The following is a 27,384-nucleotide window of genomic DNA, read 5'->3' on the forward strand; positions in this document are numbered from 1 at the left end:
GCTAGAGGAACTTGGCAAGACAGGCAGAATCTGCTGAAAGAACTCGTCAGGTCAGGCAGGATCTGTGATGGAGGAGCTCAGCAAGTCAGTCAGAGTCTGTGATGGAGGAACTCGGCAGGTCAGTCAGTCTGTGATGGAGGAACTCGGCAGGTCAGTCAGTCTGTGATGGAGGAACTCGGCAGGTCAATCAGAGTCTGTGATGGAGGAACTCGGCAGGTCAGTCAGAATCTGTGATGGAGGAACTCGGCAGGTCAGTCAGAGTCTGTGATGGAGGAACTCGGCAGGTCAGTCAGTCTGTGATGGAGGAACTCGGCAGGTCAATCAGAATCTGTGATGGAGAAACTCGCTTTTTGAGCTGAGAACCTTCATCTGGACTGGCAGGGATGTGAGGAGGATAAAATAGGATTAGTCCCTGTTGATTAGCGTAGAGTTGGTGGACTGATGACCTCTATGACTATAAGATATGTTTAGCTTGACTGATCACACGTACATCGAAACACAGTAAAATACGTTGTTTTGCGCCAACGACCAACACATTCAGAGGATTGTGCTGGGGGCTGTTCGCAAGTATTGCCCCGCTTCCAGCACCAACACAACAATCCTGCAACTTACTCTCCCTAACCTGTACGTATTTGGAATGTCGGAGGAAACCAGATCATCTGGAGGAATTGTAGGCAGCCATGCGGAGAACTCACTAACTCTTTACAGACAGTGGTGGGAATTGGACCCCAGTTGCTGGTGCTGTAAAACACTGTGCTAGCCACTATGTTGTCGTGCTGTTCTATGTACAGTGGCTGCGTATTTTACTCTTACTCCAATACATGATCGCACTGACCGTAATAGAACCAAGCACTGACAGAGGCCTCCATCGATCAGGGTCGACCATGGATGTTACATCCTAGTTGTCTAGATATGCAAGCCTGGGAAGTAAAATATGGAAAGCAAGCTGTTGCCCATGTAGCAAACTCCCCCTCTCCATCTGATGAACCCAAAGGAATGGCAAAGACGAGTACTGTTTGGCACCAGCAGCTTCGCAGGAATTGCCAGTCAGTGTTAAACCTTAGGGGCTCCAACTCTCTATTTTCCCGAGGGGTTTACTCCCAAAGCCTTCCCAGTGGGTGAGTATAGCTGCAAGGCAACAGTGGTTTGAGATTAGTTTTCCTTCTCCTAGATGAGCTGTCAACCATGGCTGATGAGCCCCATCTTCTGGAAGCAACTTGTTTTAAGGCTCCAGTAACCCATTTTGGCCCCTTCTCCTGTCTGTACAATTGTTCCACTGGGCTTAGTAGCTAAACCACATGTGAAGGCCAGGAGCTGAACTTGGTTGCCAGAGGATATTAGAGGCACATCCCATTGGGAGCATTTAATAGTTAGTGGGAGCTGGTCCCCATTACCACCCCCATCAATATCAACTTTAAGGAACCAGGCACGGGAAGAATAGAATAGAACAATCACAACTACACAACTGAGCTGGGGTGAATTTCTGCACCACTGTTTTATTGAACACAAATCTCAAAAGATGCAAGTCACTGGGAATAATTTTAGCTTAATACGATCACACAATGCTCACGATTCCTAACGGTTTCAAAGACGCTTTTTCAGCTCCACTAGGTTAGTATTAAATATATCTCTCTGTGTGATCTAATGAATCTGATTGCTCTGAGGTATATGAGGGGTGATTGATAAGTTTGTGGCCTAAGGTAGAAGGAGTCAGTTTTAGTAAACTTAACACATTTATTTTTCAACATAGTCCCCTCCTACATTTACAAACTTAGTCCAGCAGTTGTGGAGCATACGGATCTTGGACCTCCAGGAAGTGTCCGCAGCAGGGATGATTGATAAGCTTCTGGCCTAAGGTAGAAGGAGATGAGTTATACAGCTCTCGTTACATGCACATGCAGTTCAACGCTTTGAGTGATTACGCAGAAAGTTTGAAGTTATAACTCATCTCCTTCTACCTTAGGCCACGAACTTATCAATCACCCCTCGTAAATCTGGAACAAGAAATGCAGTTTGGAGTGAGATTCGGGTCTACTATCTTGCCGCAAGATGTCTGCATACATCATCTGAAAATATAGAAAAAATATTTACAGGATCTAATAGAGTCTTATACTCTGTTCCTCTGTTTGAGTGGGTCTGGTGTGGCTCATTCAGTCCCCAGAGTCTGCTCCTCCATTTTATCAAATCGTGACCTCAGCCTAAATGATCTGCCTTGACCTCTTATCCCTGGATATCCCCAACATGTGATGAGAAAGCAAAATGGTTAAGGTACAGGTGAATTAGGCAGAGGCCTGAAGTTCTGATCAGCAGATTTATGAAAATGGGAAGTGTACACCCAAATATACTTTATCAATATATATTGATTGGTTTTCATCAATCAATATATTGATTACAAGAGATGGGTTGTTATGTTGAAACTGTGTAAGGTGATGGGGAGGCCTAATTTGGAGTATTGTGTGCAGGTTTGATCCCCTAACTAAACAAAAGATGTAAATAAGATTGAAAGTGTATAGAGAAAATTTACAAGGATGTTGCTAGGACTGAAGGACCTGAGTTATAAGGAAAGACTGAATAGGTTAGGACTTTATTCCTTGGAACATTGAAGATTGAGAGGAGATTTGATGCAGGCATACAAAATAGTGAGGGGTATAGATGGGATAAATGCAAGTAGGCTTTTTCCATTGAGGTTGTGTGGGACTCCAACCAGAGGTCATGGGTTGATAGTGAAAGGTGAAAAGTTTACGAGGAACATGAGGGGAAATGGCTTCACTCAGAGGGTTGTGAGTGTGTTTGCTGCCAGTGCAAGTGATGCATGCAAGCTTGGCTTCAATGTGAAGTTTGGATAGGTACATGGATGGTAGAGGTATGGAGGGCTGTGGTCCCAGTGCAGGTTGATGGGAGTAGGCAGATTAAATTATTCGGCACGTTCTGGATGGACCGAAGGACCTATTTCTGTGCTGCACTTTTCTACAGCTACTGTATGACCATTCCAGGGATGTGGTTTTCACAGGATTTAATTGTCCATTACTTGTTCCTCCTCAAAAGGTGGTGGTGAGCTGCCTTCTTGAACCACTACAGTCTCCGAAGAGTGAAGGAGTTAAAAATTTTGACCCAATAACTATAAAGGAAAGGTGATATATTTCGAAGTCAGATGGTGTGTGGCTTGGAGGACAACTTCCAGCTTGAGGGTCTTCCAGTGCTCTTGCTGCCCTTGTTCTTCTAGCTGATAGAGGTCGTGGGTTTGAATGTGTCATCTAAGGAGTTCTGGTGAGCCAGTATTCAAAATGAATTTGGAATAATGGACTGGTAACAATGACCAGGAAACAATGGAACTGTTATGAAAACTGATCTAACATTCTTCATGGAAAGAAATCTACCATCCTTATCTGGACTGGGTTAGGTTCATCTAAGTGCTTGAAATTAGTCATGGTTTATGGGGTTATTACGGATGGATAATAATTGTTGTCCTTGTCTGTCAAGCTACACCCTAGGAATAAAGTCTTGAAAGCTTCAGTTGTTCCCAGAGATGGATAATCTTAAGAAGGTCCTTCCCGATGTTCCTCCTAAATGATTTAATTCTATGATTGTGCCCTTTGATTTTGATCTCCATACTAGAGGAAATATCTAACCTTTAGAATCCTTTCATCATCTTGGTTTCCACTGCTGCCTGTAAGGAGCTTGTACGTTCTCCCCGTGACTGAATGGATTTCCTCCGGTTTCCTCCCACAGTCCAAAGATGTAACATTTGGTAGGTTAATTGGTCATTATAAATTGTCTCGTTACTAGGTTAGGGTTAAATCATGGGTTGCTGGGCAGTGTGACTCAAAGGGTTGGAAAGCCTTCTCCGCACTGTATCTCAATAAAATAAATAAATAAAATTTAAAAATATTGCCCAAATTTTCTCATTGGAATGGAAATGTGCATCAAGCTTGTGCAATTTGTCATAATATTTTCTTCAGAATCTCAGCGTTATCTTTATTTAACTGTAAGCTACACTGTCAATCAAAAAGTGGCCAAAATGCCAAGGATGATGGCCTCTGGGATTATTTTCAAATCCCAGTGTTGTCAACCATTCAGTCTTCAATCAAACAATTATTGTCTAGCTTGGGTCTTGGATGCAGGGCAATATAATGTTAATATTTAGAGAAAGTCTAGTTATAGTTAACACATACAATGTGCTGGAGGAACACAGCAGGTCACACAGCCTCTATGGAGAGGCCTAAACAGTCGATGCTTCGGGCCAAGACCCTTTATCAGGACTGGAAAGGAAGGAGGTAGAAGCCAGAATAAGAAGGTGGGGCGAAGGGAAGGAGTACAAGCCAGCAGGTGAGAGGTGAAGCCAGGTGAGTGTGATGGTAGGTGGGTGGGGGGTGGGGAGAGGGTATGGATTGAGGAGCTGGGAGGTGATAGGTGGAAAGGGTAAAGGGCTGAAGAAGAAGGAACCTGATAGGAGGGGAGAGAGGGCTATGAGAGAAAGGGAAGGTGGAAGGAGGAGGGGGGAGGGGTGATAGGCAGGTGGGGAGAGAATGAGCAAAAGGGGAGCCAGAGTGGGGAACGGAAAAGGAAAGAAGATGGAGGGGAGAGATCTGATTAGATCCCATGCTTCTGAATCACAATACAGAGAACACATTTAGAAGACTTTGATAAATGTTTTTATTTTATTTCGAGGTATAGCACAGTGACAGGCCCTTCTGACCCAATGGGTCTGTGCCGTCCATTACACCGATGTGACCGATTAACCTACTAACTCACATGCCTTTCTGGATGTTTGAATGATCTTGCTTTCCACCCCAAGTCACCCCTCTCCCTTTGCCTTGAAGAGTACTACGCTGTTGTTACTGTTCCCGCCGGGGCTCGCAACATCCACGTGCGCGAGCTGGAGATCTCCACTAGTTACCTGGCCGTGCGCAACCTGACGGGCAAGTACCACCTGACCGGAGATTGGACCGTCGACTGGCCAGGGAAGTTCGTCTTCGCGGGAGCCCAGTTCAGCTACCAGCGTTCTTTTGACAAACCCGAGAGCCTGTATTCAGCCGGTCCGACTAATGAGTCGCTCGTCTTTGAAGTGAGTCCTTTTTTATGCCCTCTTCTTGTTCGCTTCCATCACTTGTGTGTGCCACAAAATTACCCGTGACAGCTTGGCAGCTGGCTGGGGGTTTCAGTGGGACTGGTGCCACTGGGGAGCTCTCCTCCCAGCTTTTAATTTAATTACAGCCCATCACAGTTTTCTGAGAACGATTTCCCCTGCGAGGAAGTTTTCTAAATGGCCGGCACTTAATCACTGCAGAGATGCTGGAATGAAAGGGTGATGTGTGTCCCGCGCGCAGTATTTTCATCATTAGATCCTCAGCTTTGAAAAGGAACTGTTTGTGGTTTCTTTTATTTCTCATTCAGAATGAGAATTAAAATCCCAGACAGTGTGATGTAATGGCTGGGTCCTCATCTTATTGTGGCAGATGAAAGAAGAGTCTAATTGGATGCAACAGGTTACAAAATATTGACGTTAGTGCTTTGAAGAATTTTTAATTGGGGGCCAGACGAGGGAAACACATCAGTCAAGGGGTAGCAATGAATGGTTTGTGGGATTTTTGTTGGTTACACATGAGCAGTTTTGGGCCCTTTATCTAAGAAACGATGTTCTGCCATTGGAGAGGGTTCAGCAGATGTTCACAAAAATGATTCCAGTACTGAAAGGCTTATCGTATGAGAAGTGTTTGGAGGCTGTGGGCCTGTACTCACTGGAATTCAGAAGAATAAGGGGTGACCCCACTGAAACCTATCGAATGTTGAAAGGCCTCAGTAGAGTGGATGCGGAGAGGATGTTTCCTATGGTGGGGGAGTCTAAGAACAGAGGACACAGCCTCAGAGTAGAAGGGCACCCATTTAGAATGGAGATGAGGAGGAATTTCTTTAGCCAGAGTGTGGAGAAACTGTGGAATTCATTGTCACAAGTCGCTGAGCAGGTCAAGTCCTTGGGTATATTTAAGGTTGATAGATTCTTGATCAGTCAGGGCATAAATAGAAACCGGGAGAAGGCAGCAGATTGGAGCTGAAAAGGCAAATGGATCAGCTATGATGAAATGGTGGAGCAGACTCGATGGGCCAAATGGCCTCTTTCTACTCCCGTATCTTATGGACATGTATTTTGGATAGCAGCTTTGCTTATTCTGATACATTATATTTTTCCTAAACTAGTATTTGCAATATCTGCCTCTTTTCATAAGTTTTGCTAAACTTGATTGATAAACGTGGCTGCAGTCAAATCTACTTGTACCAAGACACACATGCGCACGAACATAGATGCACATATAAACACACAGATGTGCATAGGCACATATACACAATCATCTATGTATGCATGAACACTCACATACTCTCCTACACGACGTACATCCACATAAATTGCACTTTTATGCTTCTAAGATATGAACAGCTTTATTGTCACTCGTGCCTTGAAACAGACAGTGAAATGCATTATTTGGTTCAAATCAAGTCAGCAAGGACTGTGCTGAGGGCTGCCTGCAGTGTCGCCACCTTCGGGCCCTAATATAGTGGTCTCAGCACGGAATGATAGTTATTCCTCATCTTAGTATGGCTCCCCCACTAATACAACATGCATAAATTACTTAAACCTAAATTATACTTACAGGTAACTTACACAGCGAAATAAACAAAAGTAAATCTGAGTGCAGGTTTCAGGAAATATAGTCTGAGGTAGAATTAGGGTTTATTTTTTAGGTTGATTCAAGAAGCTGATAACAGTGGGGAAGAAGCTGCTGCTGAACATTGAGATGTCGGTCTTCAAGCTTCTGTACCTCCAGCCCTGACGAAGGGTCTCGGCCCGAAATGTTGACTGTACCTCTTCCTAGAGATGCTGCCTGGCCCGCTGCATTCACCAGCAACTTTGATGTGTGTTCCTGTACCTCCAGCTTGATAGTATTCCCCCAATGATCGGTGCTGATATAAAGCGATTGCACTAGATACTACAGAAACGTGCCACATCCTTACACATGCAGACATGTACAGACTTTGTGTATACATTAACACCTATATGTCTGCATGCAGAAACACATGAACACACACACATTAAACACACCACACACATACAATCATGCACGATCTCCACCTGTACAGAAATATTGTGAAAAGCTTTATTTGTATTCCATCCAAATATATAAGTACTTTGGGATAATAAAAAGGAAGAAAAACAAATTTAGAATATAGTGTTGTAGTTACAGAGCAAATTTGGTGCAGGTCAAAAAATAAGCTACAAGGTCGACTGAGAGATCGAGAGTTCATCTTTTAATTTATAAGAGGTCTGTCAGGGTATATGATAGGACAAAATTCAATGCCAAGTCATATCTGAAGCCGGTGATCAAAGATTTTGTGGACATTGAGATTTCCATAGTTGGGGAATCTAGGACCAGAGGACATAGCCTCAGAATACAAGGATGTCCTTTTTGAATGGAGCTGAGGAGGAATTTCTTTAACTTGACAGTGGTGAATCTGTGGAATTCTTTGTCACTGATGATTGTGGAGGCCAAGTTATTTGTGTATTTTGAAAGCAGAGGTTAATTAAGTTGAAGTTGAAGTTTAATTATAATTTAACCACACATAAATACCCATGGATACAGTCAAACAAAACAGTTCTACTCTGGCGACAAGGTGCAAAAGATAGTACCAACAGTCATACACATCAAGAGGCACAAATAGCACATGTAAGATAGCAGTAAAATACAGTCACACAAAAAAATACATAGTCTAAGACCCTGAGTCCATGAACGTTGCAGCAGTCTAACACAATAGGCTTGTCTTCTGTCAAGTGAAGGGGGTGCACCAACAGCAGCTCAGAGGCCGCGCCAGACTGCCTTCGGCACTCCGATGGAGCACACCAGCTCCGACGCCTCTCTCCTGGACAACTGTAGCAGGCGACACCGCGGCTTGAGGTCTTGTCCTCGCACAGCTTCCCCGCTATCTGCCTCACCTCTGCCGCCTGCCAATAAATCAATAAACTGGACTGGCCGCAATCCACATGAGCAATCTCCAGCAGGGTCTTGCGCTCACAAGAAAAGTGACTGAGACGATCAATCGCTGTTTGACTGCATATCGCCTTCGTGCACCGACGCCTCTGACGCATCTCAGACGAGGGAGCAGCACAAGCCGCACAAGGTTCAGCTCCTTCAGTTTCTCCACCAAAGAGCATGGGGTAAACCTGCGGTGCGTTAAGTTCTTAATGTCCTGCGGGGTCTTGTGATCGTAAAAAATACGTTTAAAGAAGACAATAACACCTTCAGTTGGCCGCATAGAAGCCACTGCGATTGAGCACGTCGCCATCTTACTCAGGTCCCTCTTAAGTATTTCTTGATAGGTTCCTGATAAGTAAGGGTGTCAATGGTTACAGGGAGAAGGCAGGAGAATGGGGTTGAGAGGGATAATAAATCAGCCATGATGAAATGGCAGAGCAGACTCTTGGGTCGAATGGCCTGTTCTACTTATGGTTTTGTGGTTTTGCTGTAGAAAAAAACACACACATTAGAGATAGAAAAGTGATTCAGAGCAGGAGTTCCAGACATTAGATTCTTGACAGTTATGTGCATAGTTGGTGACTGAAATCAGGGATGAACAAGAATCCAGGAGAAATCTTGTTAGGCTTGTGGAGTTAAGGGGAAAAACCCACGATTTTTGAAGAAATGGATCTTATGTGTGCTGGGTGGGGTTCAGGCCAAAGAGGAGAGAAGTAATATTAATCAGGGTGTGGTGCAACTGGACAGCACCTTGCCCCTCAGTCCTGGTCCTCCCTTCAGGGAGATGATGAAACAGACAGAAACATCAACAGTCTTTCGCCCTGATGGGACTAATAGTGCAGCAGCAGTGATCAAGTTCCACTGGCAACTCTGTATGGAGTTTGGGCCCTGTCCAACTACAATCTAACAGACAGGACTAAAGAAAGGGAGGCAGTTTCTTGGTTGTGTTGGGTGGAGCAGCTGGAAGACGGAGAGTTTTAGTCTGTTGCATCAAATATGTGGTCTGTTCTTGTGGGTGCCCTGTATCAATGTTAGAGTTTCAAAGTTCAAAGTATATATAATGTACTGTGCAAAAGTCTTAGGCATAAATATACTTAGCTAGGGTGCCTTAGGCTTTTGCACAGCACTGTAAGTAACAATGCTGTTTGCTCCCTGATGAGCTCGATACCTTTGTGCTTGCTGTTAGAGAGTATTCTGCAGTTATGTGAAAATAGCAGATCGTAGTTCAAACTAAAAACAGTTGTCAGTTCTCAATGTAAATTGTAAACTGCAAGCAGCAAATTGAAGTTACAGCACTGTGCAAAACTCTTCAGCAACCTAGTTATATATATGTGCCTAAGATTTTTGCACAGTACTGTATATCACCATATACGATCCTGAAATTTATTTTCTTGTGGGCGTACACAGTAAATCCAAGAAGCAATAGAATCAATGAATAACCACACCCAACAGGATGGACAAACAGCCAGTGTGCAAAAGACAGCAAACTGTGCAAATGCCAAAGTTAAAAAATAAATAAATAAGCAATAAATGTTAAGAACACGAGAAGAAGAGTGCTTGCAAGAGAGTCCATAGGTGCTGACTGTTCCCAGAGTAGAGTTACACTGGGAGGAAGGCATAAAGCTATAAATATCAGTTCGGTGTCAGAAGCAAATGTCAATTCTCATTATTGGTGAGTAATTCAAGGATGGCGGTTCATGTAAGTGGAATGGCAGAGAGGAACTTGTTTCAGTGGCAAAGGGCTGGAGTGATATTTGATTCCAGCGGTGAGGGATAAGAGTAGATTTGTCAAGGAAGTGAAACTGTGTCCCATTAATCTCACTGTGCTCTCCGTGTAAACGTTCTCCATAAACTCTCCCCCTACCACCCAATAAGCCTCACGGGGCGACACAGTAGCCTAGTGGTTAGCACAACGCGATGACAGCTGGCGGCGTTGGAGTTCAGCGCTCAATTCTGGTGGCATCTGTAAGGAGTTTGTACATTCTTCCGTGGGTTTCTTCTGGGTGCTCCGATTACCTCCCCCAGTCGACAGACATACCAGTTAGTAGGTCCTGTACTTAGGCTAGTGTTAAACAGATGGGTTGCTGGGCAGTACAGCTCGTTCGGCCGGAAGGGCCTGTTGCACTCTGTTTCTCCAAGTATAAGTAAAATGAGGATCTGTTGAGGTCCCAGGGCAATAGTAACTTCTCCACCACAGAATACATGCTTGCAGCAAACATGTGTTCAGCCCTTGCGGAGATGCCAAAGATGTTGTTCTTTAAGGATCGTGAAACTGGAGCCAGGGGGGTTTGTAATGGCAGTTGCCATTGACTGTGCCAAGACTAAACTCTTGGACAGGGACCCGCCATCATTTAATAACAAGGGAGTAGACGAGGACACTCAGTAGAGATGCACATGCTCACACGGTGCTGGAGGAAATCAAGTGGCGGAGAATAACACCTTGTTCTGGCTTCCTTTCCAGTCTCGGCCCGAAACTCCATAGATGCTGCGTAACTTTCTGAGCTCTTCCAGCATTTTGTCTTTGTTGCTCAGGATTTCAGCATCTGCAGAATCTCTTGTGTTTATAATCATCAGAAAACATGTGTCCCATACTCTTTGGGAATGTGGGAGGAACTGGGGTGGGGGAGTGGGGAATGTGGGATGGAGGGACCCAGAAGAACTTCACAAGGTCACAGTAACTCCAGGCAGACAGCAGCCGAGATCAGAACGAGCCAGTGCCTGGCACTGCGAGGCAGCAGTCTACCCGCTTTAGCATTGTGCCACCACAGATGCTTCAACATCCTGCAAAAGAAACCTCAATCAAAACTGCCGTCGCAATGCAGCAGTTCTATGAGCTGTGCCGCCGTGCTGTGCTTATGACACATTGAGTGAGACTCGGCCCAAGTGTTTAAACCTGACGTTCAGAGAGTTGGAGGGAGCCTTGTTGGTGAGGCTCTGAACTGACGATTAGGGGAGTAGAGGTTCAGAGAGCCCCCACATTAGACAAGGATTATTGCAATCTTTTTTTCTGAGAAAGTGGCTATTGAATGCTGAGTGTAAGGTTCAATCTTTAGATGACAATGAGAACGTCAAGATGACCCATGTAGCTGATGTGCAAATAAGACAACAAAACCAAAAGATGTAGGAGCAGAACTAGGCCATTTGACACATCGACTACTCCTCCATTTCATCATGGCTGATCCATTTTTCCTCTCAGCCCCAATCTCCCGCCTTCCCCTGTACCCCCCTCCCTCCATCCCTTCATGCCCTGACTAAACTTGAATCGCCTTCGCTCTGCCTGTGGAAACAAATTCCACAAATTCACCACTCTGGCTAAAATAGTACCTCCTCATCTCCATCCTAAATGGATATTCCATTTTTCATTCTGGATGAGTTCCACTGCCCTAACAGCCATGACTCACTTCACATTTGAGCCTGCTCTCTGCCTTCACTAACGCAGAACAGTACAGCACAGAAAAGGGCCCTTCAGCCCACGAGGTAGGTGCTGACCATGATGCCATTTTAAACTCAATCCAACTGCCAGCACTTGGTCTATCTTCCTCCATTTCCTTCCTCTTCATGCCCCTCTCTAAATGCCTCTTGAAGGTTGCTCTTGTATCTGCTGCCACCACCTCCACTGCAAGTGTGTTCCAGTCACCTACCTCACTATGTAAAAAAACTCCTCAAAAGTTTCCTGTAAACTTTCCCCATCTCACATTAAACCTATGTCCTCTAGTATTTGACATTTCCATCCTGGAAGAGAAACTCTTATCTACTGTATCCATCCCTCTCATAAATTTATATACTTCTAGTAGATATGTATACCTTCTGGTGCTCCAGAGAAAATGGCTTCCGCCTGTGATCAACATCACTGGCAAAGGTGGTGGGTGTGGGGTCGGGGAGGTTCAGTAATAGAGGATGTCTATGTTTGACGGTGACAGGAAGCAGAGGTGCAGGTAGGAATGGTTGCCCCAAAGTGCCATATGATACCAACCAGCCCTCACATGCTGTACATTTCCAATGGATTCCACTTGTCTTGAAGGGCCTTGTGTTTCCATGGATACCACTAGACTTCATGATTTTCCCACATGATTAAAGTTGGTGGGGTGGTGTTAGGCGCTCCTTCCCTCCGCCAGTGTGCAGGTCACTCTCGGGCAGGGTGTATCCCCTGTTTAGCCCCCTGATCAGGGTCACGTGAAGCCATGAGAGCATCTGGTGCGTATCACAAGTTCTGGTTATTTGACCACTGGCACCTGACAGACCATCTCTGAAAAGTGTTGATATTGGCTGGGCTCACCTGCCTTGTAAACACGCTGCCCAGTAAAAGGCAATGGCAAACCACTGAGGAAAAATTTACCAGGAACAATCATGGTCATGGAAAGACCACGATCGCTCGCCTACGGCATACAACACACCATATAATGAATGAACAATTGATCGAAGGTGGCAAGTTTCAATAGGCCTCTCCCTCTCCCTTTCAGAAGTGGTTCTCCAGGATGTTGCAAGGATAAGTTAGTGGGAGTTATAAAGAGAAGTTGAACAAACTTGGGTTTTCTCTGGAGTACCTGCTGAAGAGAAATCTAAGAGAAATATGGAGTAAAATCATGAGAGTCTTGGACAGGGTAGCATCTTTCTTAGATGTCAAATACTAGAGGACAAAGGTTTAACATGAGAGGAGGGAAGTTTGAAGGGAATTTATGAGTCTTTATTTTAAATGCAAAGTGATAGGTGCATGGAACACACTGGTGGAAGCAGACGCGAGGGCAGCATTTGTGAGACCTTTAGACAGGGACATAAAGAGGCAGGAAATGGAGGGAGATAGACCACATGCTGGCAGATGGAATTAGTTTAAATTGGCATCATGGTCAGCGCAGACATCGGGGGCTGAAGGGCTTGTTGCTTTGCTATACTGTTTTAAGTTTTCCAGACATATATCGTGGCAGCCAGCCTATCCTATCCAACAAACCCAGTTACACCCATGTGACCAATTAACCCATTAACCCTTTGGAATGAAGCCAGAGCAATCCCGCACTGTCGCAGGAGAACCTTCAAACTCTTTACCGGCAGCGGCGGAACTGAACCCAGGTGTCTGGCGAATTAACGGCTTTACGCAAACTGCTACGTTACCGTGTCTCCCTATTTTTATGTGTGGACACATTGCAAGGCTCAAATGTGAAGCAAGTCAAAGTTATTGGGACAGTAGACATCCAGGTGCGACATCCCAACGTGAGTCTGGTGGGAACCCGCTACAGCACTGTGCAAACGTCTTAGGCATGTATATATAGCTAGGATGCCTCAGACATTTGCACAGTCCTGCATATTGTTTAAAATAGGAAGTTGGTTTGGAAGCAGAAATAAGAGTACTTAGCTTTGTATTAGCTCAGTCGTGTTAAGTGTTATTTGATAACTGGAAAGACAATATATATTACTGTGCAAAAAGTCTTAGGAGCTATATATGTGTGTGTGTGTGTGTGTGTGTGTGTGTGTGTGTGTGCGCGCGCGTGTATGTCTAATACTTTTGCGCAGTACTGTATATGTTTTTTTTGGCAATCTTGCTACCTTGGACTCTGTATTGTGTATAATAGGAGTTCAGTTAAGGTGGCTACTTTCTGTGAAAAAAGTGTAATAATCTTTAAAATATGCGGGAGCCAGCAGAACCAGAAACTAATCCTGGGGGCACATTGAGGCGTTGATGGCATTGTGACCTCAATCAGTAGCTATTGCTTAGTTAGAGGGCCTTGTGGAGAAGGCTAATGTTTGTACAAGTGTCCAGGTAATAATGCTGCAATCAAGAGCCCCGCCTCTCAAGTACGGCCCCGTGTCTGAAGTCATTTGTCAGGCAGTATCCAAACGTGTCACCCTCACGTGTATATCCTGCGCGCCCATCTCAAGTGGTCAAGAGTTATTGCTAGACAGAGAATCTCTGAAGCGGCCCTAGTAAGTTAGAGTCTCCAGTGCGGCGAATAAAAATACCTGGCGAGAACACTTGACCTCAAAGTTAAAGAGGAATAGAAACCACTGAGCTTTGAACTCTCCCAGTGCCTTAGTGCTCTTTTAGAAGGCTTATTCATTCAGCTGAGGGTTCTCACTCCCACCTTGGACTCATTTGGATTTAAGATTTCTGTGTGAATTCCACCCCCAACCCCCACTTCACCAAGAGAGCTGTGACGATTATAATGTTTTCTCTTGGCTATAATTGTGGGACATCAGTTGATAATGTTAGTGTGTGAGCGGATGAAGAGGGCATTCCTATCATAGTCTGTAACACTACCCACTGAAGCTTTGCACTGTGATGTTACAGGATGCAGGAAAATAGATGAAAGTGGAAGTGATCCATATTCCAATGGGAATTGTCGGCTTAAAATTCTCAAGTAATCAGTCGTTCGTTCCCAAGCAAATCCTTTATTTCTCCTTGACGTGTGTCATTGATGCTTTGAGATGTGATTTAATCAGAACAGTTGCCCTCTCTTGTAAAGAGATAAATGCATATTGACCTGTACAAGAAAAAACCTGGAGATCATTTTATTGACTCTTTTACTTAAATGTACTCTGCCTGAAGACATGACTACACCAGGTGTGTTTTAATGACAGCCAGTACTCTCATGATTAATACAACTCACTTTACTGGTTCACCTTACTGAGTTGTGAACTCAGTCAGCTCCCTCACGGGCACTAGCATCCAGGACGTCTCCAAGGATCGATGACCCAAAAAGGCAGCATCTATCGTCAAGGATCCACATCACCCAGGACAAGCCCTCTTCTCGTCGCTAACATCAGAAGGGAGGTAGAGGAGCCTGAAGGCACACACATGATAATTCGTGTTGAATTTTGTGGGTGGCGGAGTGGAGATATGTCTCTATCAAAGGAGGTGTAAGGCACTCCTTCCCCCCCCACTAGCCTGCAGGTCACCCTTGGGCAAGGTGTAGCACCTGCTCAGCCCCCTGATCACAGTCATGTGAAGCTGTGGGAGCAGGTGGTGGACAGTCGTATGAGCAACTGGTGCATATCACAAGTCCTGGTTATGCGACCACTGACACCAGGCAATCTCTGAAAAGTATTGATAATGGCTGAGGTCACCTGTCTTGTAAAGACACTGCCCAGAAGAAGGCAATGGCAAACCACTTGTGTAGAAAAAAATGCCAAGACAATCATGGTCATGGAAAGAGAAAAGAAGAACAATAGCATGAAGGAATCATGAATTGATCAGATTAAAGACAGATGGAAAACCATGACCACCCACGTCATACAACGTGGCACATAATGATGATGTAACTATGATGCCAGATGCTTCACAGCTCATCTGCTTAAACATTTTTATGTATTGGCACAGATGAATGAAAAGATAAGAAGGAGATACCCAGAGTGACTGAGCACTGGAGGAACTCACTCTACTCAAATATTGGCAGATGCCTTCCTAATGCATTTCACCACACTGCACGTTCCTGTAGCACCTACAACTACTTCATCTTCAAATGCAGAGGATTCCAGTTAATTGGGGCAAATCAGGATCGGTACATTTTGGCCCAATTAAGCAGCTGCCCCAATGAGCTAAGGTTTCATGAAGATAGTTAAAAAAGACAAATTACCGTTTAACTGAATACCAAACTATGCTTTTAAATAAAATACTAAACAGATGAGAACACGACCAATACCACTGGTGTACTATAAAGCTGTGTATTAATTTCTAATACTTATCGATGGAGGAATTCATCCATTGTGTTCTTTCGACTGGAAATGAATAAAATCAGCGCAGGTACCTGGTGCAGATACTGGACTGCCATCATACATTGCTGTTCAAGATTGCATCCTCCAAATCTTCATTTTCATTGTAACATTCATGATGATCGTCGATATCTTCGAATTTCTTGTAGTTCCTAACTCGTTGAAGAAGTGAAATCATTTAACTTTTCACTCTGGCCGTTGCTGGCATTTTCCAGCCTGTGTGCTTGAAACCACAGTGGGCAAAACATTTTCTTACTGTTATTTCTCGACAAGTGCCTGTGACAAAAATCACTGCTTTTTGAACGCAAGCACACGCAACTGATGCTCTTTAAAAACTGTTTGCTCAAAGCCCGGCGTTGTGTCTAACGGCCATAAAAATGCAGATGATTGACTTCAGTTAGAAAACGTTCGGCAACAGTCTCCTGCCCCAATTAAGTGGCGTAGTGTCCCAAATAAATGAAGGGAATCCGGGCTATGTTGCGGATATGGTTTTGTTTTTAAGCGTTGTCCCAAACAAGCAGCTGTCCAGATTAACCGATGGCCCAATTTACTGGAATCCACTGTATTTAATTTATTTTTTTATATCTATCAATTCATTTATATATTCAGAGATACAGTGTGGAACAGGCTCCTTTGGCTTAAGGAGCCACTCCGCCAAGCAATCCACCTGTTTAAAACCAGCCTAATCATGGGACATGATCTTTAGATTGTGGGAGGAAACTGGAGCACCCGTGGTCGTGAGGAGAACATACAAATTCCTTAAAGATGGCATCAGAATTGAACTCCGAACCCCGTAAAGCCCGAGTGTCACTCTAACCGCTAGACTTCTGTGGCGCCTATTCCCTTTTGAAACAGTGAATGTGCTTCAGGGTCCTTTTCATCGATAAATATTAGGGTCCTTTCAAGGTACCTTAATACGTTTAGGATTAAAAAATAGAAATTCAGATCAATTTATACATGCTTATGCATTTATCACATGTATATTGAATTGAATTCACTTTAATACTTATATGCTTCACATATGAGGAGTAAAAATCTCTGTCTAACTGTGCAATGTGCAATTTATAGTAATTTGTAATCAATATTATGTACAACAGGACAGTCCATATTGCATCAAAATACAATTGCATCAGCGTGAATTAATCAGTCTGATGGACTGGCGGAAGAAGCTGTCCCGGAGCCTGTAGGTCCTGGCTTTTATGCTGTGGTACTACTTCCGGGATGGTAGCAGCTGGAACAGTTTGTGGTTGGAGTGATTTGGGTCCCCAATGATCCTTCAGGCCCTTTTTACACACCTGTCTGTAAATGTCCTGAACAGTGGGAAGTTCACATCTACAGATGTGCTGGGCTGTCCGCACCACTCTCTGCAGAGTCCTGCGATTGAGGGAAGTACAGTTCCCATACCAGGCAGTGATGCGGCCAGTCAGGATGCTCTCAATTGTGCCCCTGCAGAAAGTCCTTAGGATTTGGGGGCCCATGCCAAACTAATTCAACCGACTGAGGTGAAAGAGGCACTGTTGTGCTTTTTTCACCACACAGCTGGTGTGTACAGACCACGTGAGATCCTTGGTGATGTGTATGCTGAGGAATTTAAAACTCTTCACGCTCTCAACCACAGATCCGTTGATGTCAATAGGGGTTAGCCCGCCTCCATTCCTCCTGTAATCCACAACCAGCTCCTTTGTTTTTGCGACTTTGAGGGAGAGGTTGTTTTCTTGACACCACTGTGTCAAGGTGATGACTTCTTCTCTGTGGGCTGCCTCGCTACTGTTTGAGATTAGGCCAATCAATGTAATGTCGTCAGCAAATCTAATTAGCAGGTTGGAGCTGTGGGTGGCAACACAGTGGGGTATACAGAGAGTAAAAGAGGGGGCTTAGTACACAGCCCTGAGGGGCACCAGTGTTGAGGGTGAGGGAGCCCTCTCTTACCACCTGCCGGCAATCAAAACATATAGTGAAATGGGTCACGTGTGCTAATAACCCGCACATCCTAAGGATGTGCTGGGGGGGGGGGGCAGCCCACAGGAGTCACTATGCACTCTGGTGCCTTTTGACTAGACCGGTGCCGTCAGTCGTCATAGTGACCGCAAGCAGCAGCTATACCACTGGGTGAGTGCCAAAAGGATCCGCAGCACAGCTGGCAATGGACGTAATGCCCCTGCCTGAGGGGATAATTGATAACGAACAACAAATTATTTACTACCAACGATTCTTGTTGTCTCCTCTGGCTTCCACTATGCCTGAAGCTAAACTCAACAAAAACAGGAATGCAGACCCAAGAGGGGAGAGCTAGCACAGTGCCTCATTCCGATACCAAAACCCATATTTATCGGGATTTAGAAAGCTGTAAAATTTACTGCACTGAAATCCTGTGGTCAAGAGGGTGCCATTTTGTGGTGAGTGTCATTCAGAGGCATGTAAAGGCAGATGTGAGAGACGTGTATCAGGGACAAGGACATGCTGATACAAGCTTTTTTTAATGCCAATCATAAATTTTTGGGAAGAGCTGATAACCATTTGGAGGACTCAGCATGTTGGAGTTTAGCGAGGCTGCAGAGTAGCGCCTGAGAAAACCATCTCGGTCTGTGAATTCTTTCAGGGGACGCAGGCAGAGGAGGATTTAAACAGAGAGATAACCGGACTCTCTGGAGCCGGGAGGAAAGGTCAAGGAGAAGAGTGATTGTGTTGCCCATCAATCTCAGCCTTACAATTTCTGAGCTTATCTGAGCATTCTGGTAAATGCACTGTCTTAAAAACAAGAGATTCTGCGGATGCTGGAAATCCAGAGCAACACACACAAAATGCTGGAGGAACTCAGCAGGTCGGGCGACATCTATGGAGAGGAATAAGTAGTTGACGTTTTGGGCTGAGGCTTGTTGTTGTGGCTTAGAGTTCAATTGACCAAATAGGCAGTATGGTAGCATAGTGTTTAATGCATCGCTTTACAGCACCAGCGATCTTTGATCTTGGTTCAATTCCTACCGCTGCCTATAGGCACTATACATTCTTGCCACGACTGCTTGCTTTTTTCTTCGGTTTCCTCCCACATTCCAAAGACATGCAGGTTAGGGTTAGTGGTGGAGAGCATTAATTTACACTAATCCTGTTCATCATCTCTTTAAAACCCCCCCCACCCCATTCCCTCCCCCTCTTTTGCAATCTTTGCCCCTACCACCCCTTCTCCGCCAACAGATCCTGTTACAAGGCAAGAATCCAGGTATTGCGTGGGAGTACACTTTACCCAAATCTGCTAATGAAAGCAAGGCTACTGTGCTGAGGCACAACTACACCTGGGTGGTCGTGAGATCAAGTTGCTCTGCATCGTGTGCTGGAGGTGAGTACCTCTCCCATTCATCTAAAGAAAAAAGCTCTTTTCTTAAGCTCTCCCCAGAGAGAGAAAGAGAGAGAGAAAAGTTAACATTTTCTGGTGGAGGCACAGTGTATGGCTTTGTCTGCTTTGTAGCCCATGGTCTACAGAGCAATATCAGGCTGGTTAGGAGTTTCCTTTGGTGCTCTGTTCTCCGAGGTCCACTACCGCAGGCCTAGCTCAATGCAGTGGCTTAGTAGGTTGACATGAGAAGCCATATCTTTGGTGCCCCTCCTCCTTCCCTTTTCTCATGGTCCACTGTGCTCTTCCCCAGCATTTTCTCTGTGTGTTGCTCAAGATTTCCAGCATCTGCTGAATCTCTTGTGTTGGGGAGGCATGGTAGCGTAGCATGCTATTGCAGCACCAGTGACCCAGGTTCAATTCCCGCCGCTGTCCGAGGAGCTTCTTCGTTTTCACCGTGACTGGGTGGCTTTCCTCCAGGTATTCCGGTTGCCTCCTGTATCCCAAAGACGTACGGGTTGGTCGGTAAATTGGTCGCTTGGGTGTAATTGGACAGCAAGGACTGAATAGTCTGTTACTGTGCTGTTTCTGTAAATAAATAAAAAGAAAGAAATGTTGAAGACTAGAGAGTAGGTCCCTTTGCCCCTTCTCTCATTTTCCATTCCCCATTCTGACTCCCCCCTTACTGCTTCTCCTCTCCTCTCCTGCCCATCGCATCCCCCGGTGCTCCACCTCCTTCCCTTTCTCCCATGGCCCACTCTCCTCTCCCATCATATTCCCTCTTCTTCAACCATTTACCTTTTTCACTTATCACTTCACAGCTTCTTCGTTCATACTCCATTCCCCACCCACCCACTTTTCCCCTCACTTAGCATCACCTGCCTCTCCCTTTCACCTTCTTATTGCAACTTCTGCCCCCTTCCTTTTCAGTCTTGATGAAGGGCATCAGCCCAAAACATTGACTGTTCTTCCCCTCCATAGACAGGCAAGGAAAATGGGCGAATGGGTTGTCTTTTTTTTCAAAGAATTTGCACAGGTAGAGCAGAATAACTGGTCCTTTTCAATGCTGTAAGATCTTCTGGAGAGTAAGGACTCTGTCTAGGCAATGAGACAAAAAGAGAGATTTTCCCTCTCAACCCTAGGATCGAATAGTGGAGAAGACTTAATGGTCTGAATGGCCAAATTCTGCTCCTATGACTTATGGTCTTATAACTCACATTTCTCCATGCACATTTTAATTCATGGCAGGTTAGCGTAAGAAGCTTAGCCTTTCCAGTGGAATGGCTTATCACCAGCTTTGGTTATCAACCTACAAACTCTCTGTGAATCTTCAGCTGGATTAATTCAAACATTAACACCCTCTTAATTTCTTCGCAGGAAAAATGGTGACCATGGCCTATTGTCTGCAGGACCACCTCATTCAGGTCAACACCAGCTTCTGTACAGCACACACAAGACCTGTGACAGGAACAGTTAGCTGTAACACTCAGCCATGTCCTGCAAGGTAAGTGCTGACAAGTGATCCACATACACATGGGGAGCTCCTTTACTGTTACAGGCTTATGAACACGTGGGTTATGAACACATGACTTGAAAGGTCTAGATAGAGTGGATGTGGAGAGGAGGTATCCAACAGTGGGAGAGTTTATGAGAATGTTCACAGGAATGAAAGGGTTAGCATTTGAAGAGTATTTGATGGCCCTGGGTCTGTACTCACTGGAGTTTAGAAGAACAAGGGGATCTCATTGATATCTGGCAAATACTAAAAGGTCTAGATTGAGTGGATGTGGAGAGGACGTTTCCAACAATAGGAGAGTCTAGGAGCAGAGGCACAGCCACAGCATAGAAGGATTCCCCTTTAGATGAGAAGACATTTGCTTAGACAGAGGATGGTCAATCTGTAGAATTCATTGACAAGGTGGCTGTGGAGGCCACGTTGTTGGATATGTTTAAAGCAGAGCTTCTTAAGTTTTCACTGTGAAGGACACTAGCAGTATGCCTGATGTTGTAGTGTGTGAAGGAAGAGAAGTGGATGCAGTTACTGTTACAAGAGAGAAGGTGCTCAAAAAGCTGACAGACCTAAAGGTATATAAGTCACCTGGATCAGAGGAACTGCATCCTAGGTTTCTGAAAGAGGTGGCATTAGAGATTGTGGTGGCATTAGAAAAGATCTTTCAAAAGTCATTGGACTCTGGCATGGTGCCAGAGGACTGGAAAATTGCAAATGTTACTCCACTCTTTAAGAAAGGAGGAAGGCAGCAGAGATGAAATTATAGACCAGTTAGCCTGACTGCAGTGGTTGGGAAGATGTTGGAGTCAATTGTTAAGGATGAGGTGATGAGGGGGTACTTGGTGACACGGACAAGATAGTACCAAGTCAGCATGGTTTCCTTCAGGGAAAATCCTGCCTGACGAGCCTGTTGGAATGCTTTGAGGAGATTACAAGTAGGATAGATAAAGGGGATGTAGTGGATGTTGTATATTTGGATTTTCAGAAGGCCTTTGACAAGGTGCCTCACATGAGGCTGCTTACCAAGTTAAGACCCACGGTATTACAAAGCAAGTTACTAATACGGTTAGAGCATTGCCTGGTTGGTAGGAAGCAGTGAGTGGGAATAAAAGGATCCTTTTCTGGTTGACTGCCAGTGACTAGTGGTGTTCTGCAGGGGTTGGTGTTGGGACCACTTCTTTTTATGCTATATATTAATGATTTAGATGATGGAATAGGTGGCTTTGTTGCCAAGTTTGCAGAAGATACGGAGATTGGTGGAAGAGCAGGTAGTGTTGAGGAAACAGGTAGGATGTAGAAGGATTTAGGCAGATTAGGAGAATGGGCAAGAAAGTGGCAAATGAAATGCAATGTTGGAAAATGCATGGTAATGTACTTCGGTAGTAGAAATAAATGTGCGGACTATTTTCTAAACGGGGAGAAAATCCAGGAATTTGAGATGCAGACGGACTTGGGAGTCCTTGTGCAGAACACCTTGAAGGTTAACTTGCAGGTTGAGTCGGTGGTGAGGAAGCATTCATTTCAAGAGGTCTAGCATACAAGAGCAAGGATGTGATGTTGAGGTTTTATAAGGCACTGGTGAGGCCTCACCTTGAGTATTGTGAACAACTTTGGGCTCCTCATCTTAGAAAAAAAGTGCTGGCATTGGAGAGAGTCCAGAGGAGGTTCACATGGATGATTCCAGGAATGAAAGAGTTATCTTATGATGAATGTTTGATGGATCTGGGTCTGTGCTTGCTGGAATTCAGAAAGATTGGGGGGGGGGGGGGCGGGTCTCATTGAAACTTTTCGAATGTTGTAAGGCCTAGACAGAGTAGATGTGGAAAGGATGTTTCCCATGGTGGGAGAGTCTAGGACAAGAGAGCACAGCCTCAGGATAGAGGGGCGCCCTTTCAAAACAGAAATGTGGAGAAATTTGATTAGCCAAAGGGTGGTGAATTTGTGGAATTTGTTGCCGCATGCAGCTGTGGAGGCCAGGACATTTGGAGTATTTAAGGCAGAGATTGATAGGTTCTTGATTGGACATGGCATCAAAGGTTACGGGGAGAAGGCCGGGAACCGGGGTTGAGGAGGAGATAGAAAAAAAGGATCAGCCATGATCAGACTCGATGGGCCAAATGGTCTAATTCTGTTCCTATGTCTTAATGGTCTTAATTAGTAAGAGCGCCAAAGATTATGGGGAGAAGGCAGGAGAATGGAGTTGAGAGGGGAAATTAATCAGTCATGATGGACTGGTAGAGCAGACTCATTGGGTCGAATGGCCTAATTCAGCTCCTATATCTTAAGGACACCAATAGATATGAATGGGCTCCCATAATATTATTTAATTCAAAACTTCAGCATAGTACAGTTGGCCCTCCTTATCCACGAGGGATTGGTTCCGGGACCCCTCACGGATGCCAAAAAATGTGGATGCTTGAGTCCCTTTTTCAACCTGGCTCAATTCCGTGGACCTTAGGACCCAGCAGAACCCCAGACCTTATTTAACCAGTCATAGTGTGGTGGACATTAGGACCCGGCAGCGGAGCTCTGAATCCACGGTGTTTCTGTTCATGAAAATAATCACAATCACGATTGAAAATAAAGTGGAAATAATAAAGCGATCGGAAAGAGGTGAAACGCCATCGGTCATTGGAAAAGCATTAGGCTACAGTCAGTCAACAATCGGAACAATTTTAAAGGATAAAGTGAGAAAGGCCCTGCCCCAATGAAAGCTACAATTGTTACTAAGCAACGCAGTGGTTTAATTATTGGGTTTTGGGATTTTGGGTTTTTAATCCTCACATCAACCCGGCGGGGATGGAGAGTGCGTTCGGGAGCAGTTGGTCACTGGATCGAACTCGGGAATTTCCATTCCTGAGCCTGGCGCTGAAACATATGTTTCTTAAGTGTTTTATATGCATAGAAAGGTAAAATATATACTATATACTAGGACAAACGTTTGACTAACTGACACTAAATAATACCAGATGTACCTGTTCCGTTTTTTTTTCGATCCCGATCCACAATAACCTACGCACATCCTCCCGTATACTTTAAATCATCTCTAGATTACTTGTTATACCTAATACAATGTAAATGCTATGTAAACAGTTGTTATACTGCATTGTTTAGGGAATAACGACAAGATAAAAGTCTGTACATGCTCAAACAGCAAGTGCTGGAAGAGCACTGCTGGGTTTTCTGGATTTGCGGCTGGTTGAACTCGCGCATGCGGAACTTGCAGATAAGGAGGGCTGACTGTGTTATCAAATATAGAAGTTTGATAAATGCCACACTTTCATTCCTACAAATGGCTGAACTACTTTTCTCTCTGTCTCTCCCATTTTTAGTAAGCTTATGTTTTTGATGTCATTGTGAAGGTCAAGTGATTTTTGTAAATTTTTCAACTTATGGACAAAATCTGATGGAAGGTCTTCTACATCTCTGAAAGAAAAATGAAACAGGAATTATATCATTTAAATGGTGAGGGATTACAGAGCTCAGAGATGCATCTGCATGTCCTGGTGCTTAATTCACAGGAGGTCTATATGAGAGGAATGGTCTACCAAGGCCGCCATCATCATCATTATGTGTCATGTCATATGATATGGGCAATGATAGTCTCATGACTTTGATTGTTCTTGGCAAATTTTTCTACAGAAGTGTTTTACCATTGCCTTTTTCTGGGCAATGTCTTTACAAGATGGGTTACCCCAGCATTATCAAAACTCTTTAGATTGTCTGCTGCTGTGAGTGGTCGCATTACCAGGATTTGTGATGTGCACCAGCTACTCCCATTGCTTCACGAGATCCTGATCAGGGTATAAGCGGGTGCTACCCCTTGCCCGAGGGTGACCTGCAGGCTAGCAAAGGGAAGGAGCATCGTAAACCTCCTTTGATAGAAACCCACCTCCACCCCAACACCCATACCAAGGTAAGAAGGTTATACTTTAGTCATAGCAGATGTCGTTGAGATCAAACCTGTGCTGAAAGGGTGTAGATGTCTTGAAAGCAGTTTGGAGAGGGATTACCAGACTGATATTTGGATCAAGAGGGTTGTCTTACGGGAAAGATTGGACAGTCCAGACTTGTGTCCATTGGAATTTAGAAGTGTGAGAGGGGCGTAATTGTAATATTGAAGGAACTGAGGGGTTTTGACATGGTGATGTGGAAGGGATGCTTCCACATGCAGGATAATCTAGAAATAACAATTAACAAACAAGGCACCGGAGTTGCTCAGCAGATCTGACAGCATCTGCGATGGACAGTCAATGTTTCAAATCAAAATCCTTCATTCTGGTCTGAAAGATAGGAGATAATCAATATAATGGCTAAACCTGACAGTCACATATTACACATAATTTCTCTAACATTTAGGTAGTAAACCAATATAAACAATGATATTAGTAGAAGCACAAACAAGAGTAAATCTGCAGATGCTGGAAGTCTAAGTAAGACACACAAAATGCTGGAGGATCTCAGCAGACCAAGCTGCATCTATGGAAGAGAGTGAACAGTTGACGTTTTGGGCCGAGATGCTTCATCAGAACATCAGTAGATGGTGGGGAGAGCTGTATTGGTGATGAGTTCTCCAGCCTCTGTAGCCTCTTGATTTCACTGGGGTTTCCCCAGCAAGCAATGCTGAAACCAGTCATGGAGTCAAAATCATTCAGTAAAATAACAGGCCTTTCAGCCCACTCAGCCTGTTCTAGCCATCAAGAACACATTTATACAAAGCTCACGCTGAACTCATTTTTATTATACCCTACAGTCCCATAACCTAGTTCCTGCACCCCCCCCCCAACTCATCTACACACAAGGCCACCTAAGCAACCAACCTGAATCTCTTTGAAATGTGGGAGGAAACCCATGAGGTCACAGGTAGAGCATGCGAACTCCACACAGGCAGCACCAGAGATTAGAATCGAACCGAGGGCATACAATGATTTCTCAAACTTCCTGTACACCCCACCTCCTCTGCACCATTTCCCATCCCCTTTTCCCTCTATATACTCTAATACTCTTCAGAGTTTGGCTGCCTGGCGTCAGCGGTCACATAACCAGGATGTGTCATCTGCACCAGCCGCTGACACGAGCATCCACCACCTGCTCCCATGGCTTCAGGCAACCCGTGATTGGGAGGGGCTGAGCAGGTGCTACACCCTGCCCAAGGGTGACCTGCAGGCTAGCGGAGGGGAGGAGTGCCTTCCACCTCCTTTGGTAGAGCCATTTCTCCACCCCACCACCTCCGTCATAATGACGAGCTAAAAATCACAGCCACACTGAAGGAGACTCTGTTACCCAATCTCAACCCCATAGTTCATGACTTTTAAGCAATCATCCACAAATGCTTCGCTAGTGGTAGCTGTACAATGCAGGATCAGTTAAAATAGCTCAGCTTTTGTTACATCTCCGCGTCACGGTGGATTAAAGTAGGTATCGGTGAAAGTGACATTAAAGGTGCAGCTATTTGTTCCGGTTGTGATGTTTAAGATAAAGCATTTGGGTATTTTCAATAGGTTATTCAAAACATTTAATTAATTAAATCTGGCTCCTCATTATTGATGTGCTATGTATATTATATGCTGTGTGGGTGATCCCACAGTGAGAAATACAAGCCTGAAACATTAGGAGCAGCATGCTGGCACAGGAGTGGAGAAATTTAGGCAAGCAACACCATCAGGAGTGTTGGTGACCCCAGGGATTAGTACTAGATCCAGCCTACAGTGGGTTTGAATGTTCGGGGCAGAAGCAGGAAATGCATGAGTTGTCAGGGACACCTGTGAAGGCGAGGTGGACGGATCCCATGAGGGCTGAAGAGTTATAGCAGGATTTGCCAATGTTCTAACTTTCTCAGTGGGAGAAAACAATGACCATACTTAGATTCAAATTTACTTATTTATCACGGACATCAAAACATACAATGAAATGCGTCACGTGTTAACAATCAAGGCAACCTTGGGATAAGCTTGGAGCAGCCTGCTCGTGTCGCCACAAACTCCAGTGCCCAATACAGCACACTCACAATGTTCAGCAGAACAACACAAGCACCAATAGGATAATAACCACAAAACAATGCGACAACACATACACCTCTGACCCCAGAACTGCGGACAGGCGACCTCTGGGTCTCCAGCAGACCTCTGGACTTGCAGACGTCGGGCCTCAGGCTTCTCCAGTGATCTCACAAACTTGCAGAACCAGGGCTCCAGCCGTCGGGCCTTGACTTCCAGGCTTCCAATTGATCCCAGGACCCGGCGATGAGCAGACCCTGAACTCCAGGCCCCAATCTCTGAATTCGTCAGTGATGGTGTGCCACAGAAATCTACGATCAGGAGAGAACTGTTTGCACTTGACCAAGTTTAACTGACCCAGTGAAGAACCAAACAAAGACTGGGAGTTGAGAATAGGATATCAATTAAATTCAAACCAAGAATAAACATTTTAGAACTACAGAAGCTGGAAGTAGCAATGTGGCTTGATAAGGTGGAAGGTAACAGTCTTTTCCCCAGGGTAAAAGTGTCCAAAACTAAGGGGCATAGATTTAGGGTGAGTGGGGAAAGGTTTAAAAAGGGACCTGAGAGACATATTTTTTTTATTTTATTTATCTTGTGGTACTGTGTGGAGTAGGCCCTTCAGACCCTTCAACCCTTGCCACCCGAGTAACCCCACAACCATGATTAACACTAATTCAATCACCAGGACAACTTACAATGACCAATTAACTTACCCCATGCGTCTTTGAACTGTGGAAGCAAAGCGGAGCACCTGGGGAAAACATACATATTCCATGGGGAGGAAGCACAGAGACTCCTTACAGGAGGGTGCTGGAATTGAAC

The 27,384-nt window shown here is 44.8% G+C and overlaps 1 protein-coding gene across 1 annotated transcript in view; it reads left to right on the plus strand.

Moving 5' to 3' along the window:
- The window catches only part of adamts18 (ADAM metallopeptidase with thrombospondin type 1 motif, 18), a 185,436-nt gene that overhangs the window by 96,786 nt on the left and 61,266 nt on the right, over positions 1 to 27,384 (plus strand). Inside the window, exons 13-15 of the mRNA XM_072279204.1 lie at positions 4,821 to 5,065; positions 18,918 to 19,059; positions 20,431 to 20,557. Of these exons, the coding sequence (XP_072135305.1) occupies positions 4,821 to 5,065; positions 18,918 to 19,059; positions 20,431 to 20,557 (514 nt within the window). The remainder of the gene's footprint in view (positions 1 to 4,820; positions 5,066 to 18,917; positions 19,060 to 20,430; positions 20,558 to 27,384) is intronic.

The sequence above is a fragment of the Mobula birostris genome, chromosome 15 (assembly GCF_030028105.1).
Source record: "Mobula birostris isolate sMobBir1 chromosome 15, sMobBir1.hap1, whole genome shotgun sequence".
Lineage (NCBI taxonomy): Eukaryota > Metazoa > Chordata > Chondrichthyes > Myliobatiformes > Myliobatidae > Mobula > Mobula birostris.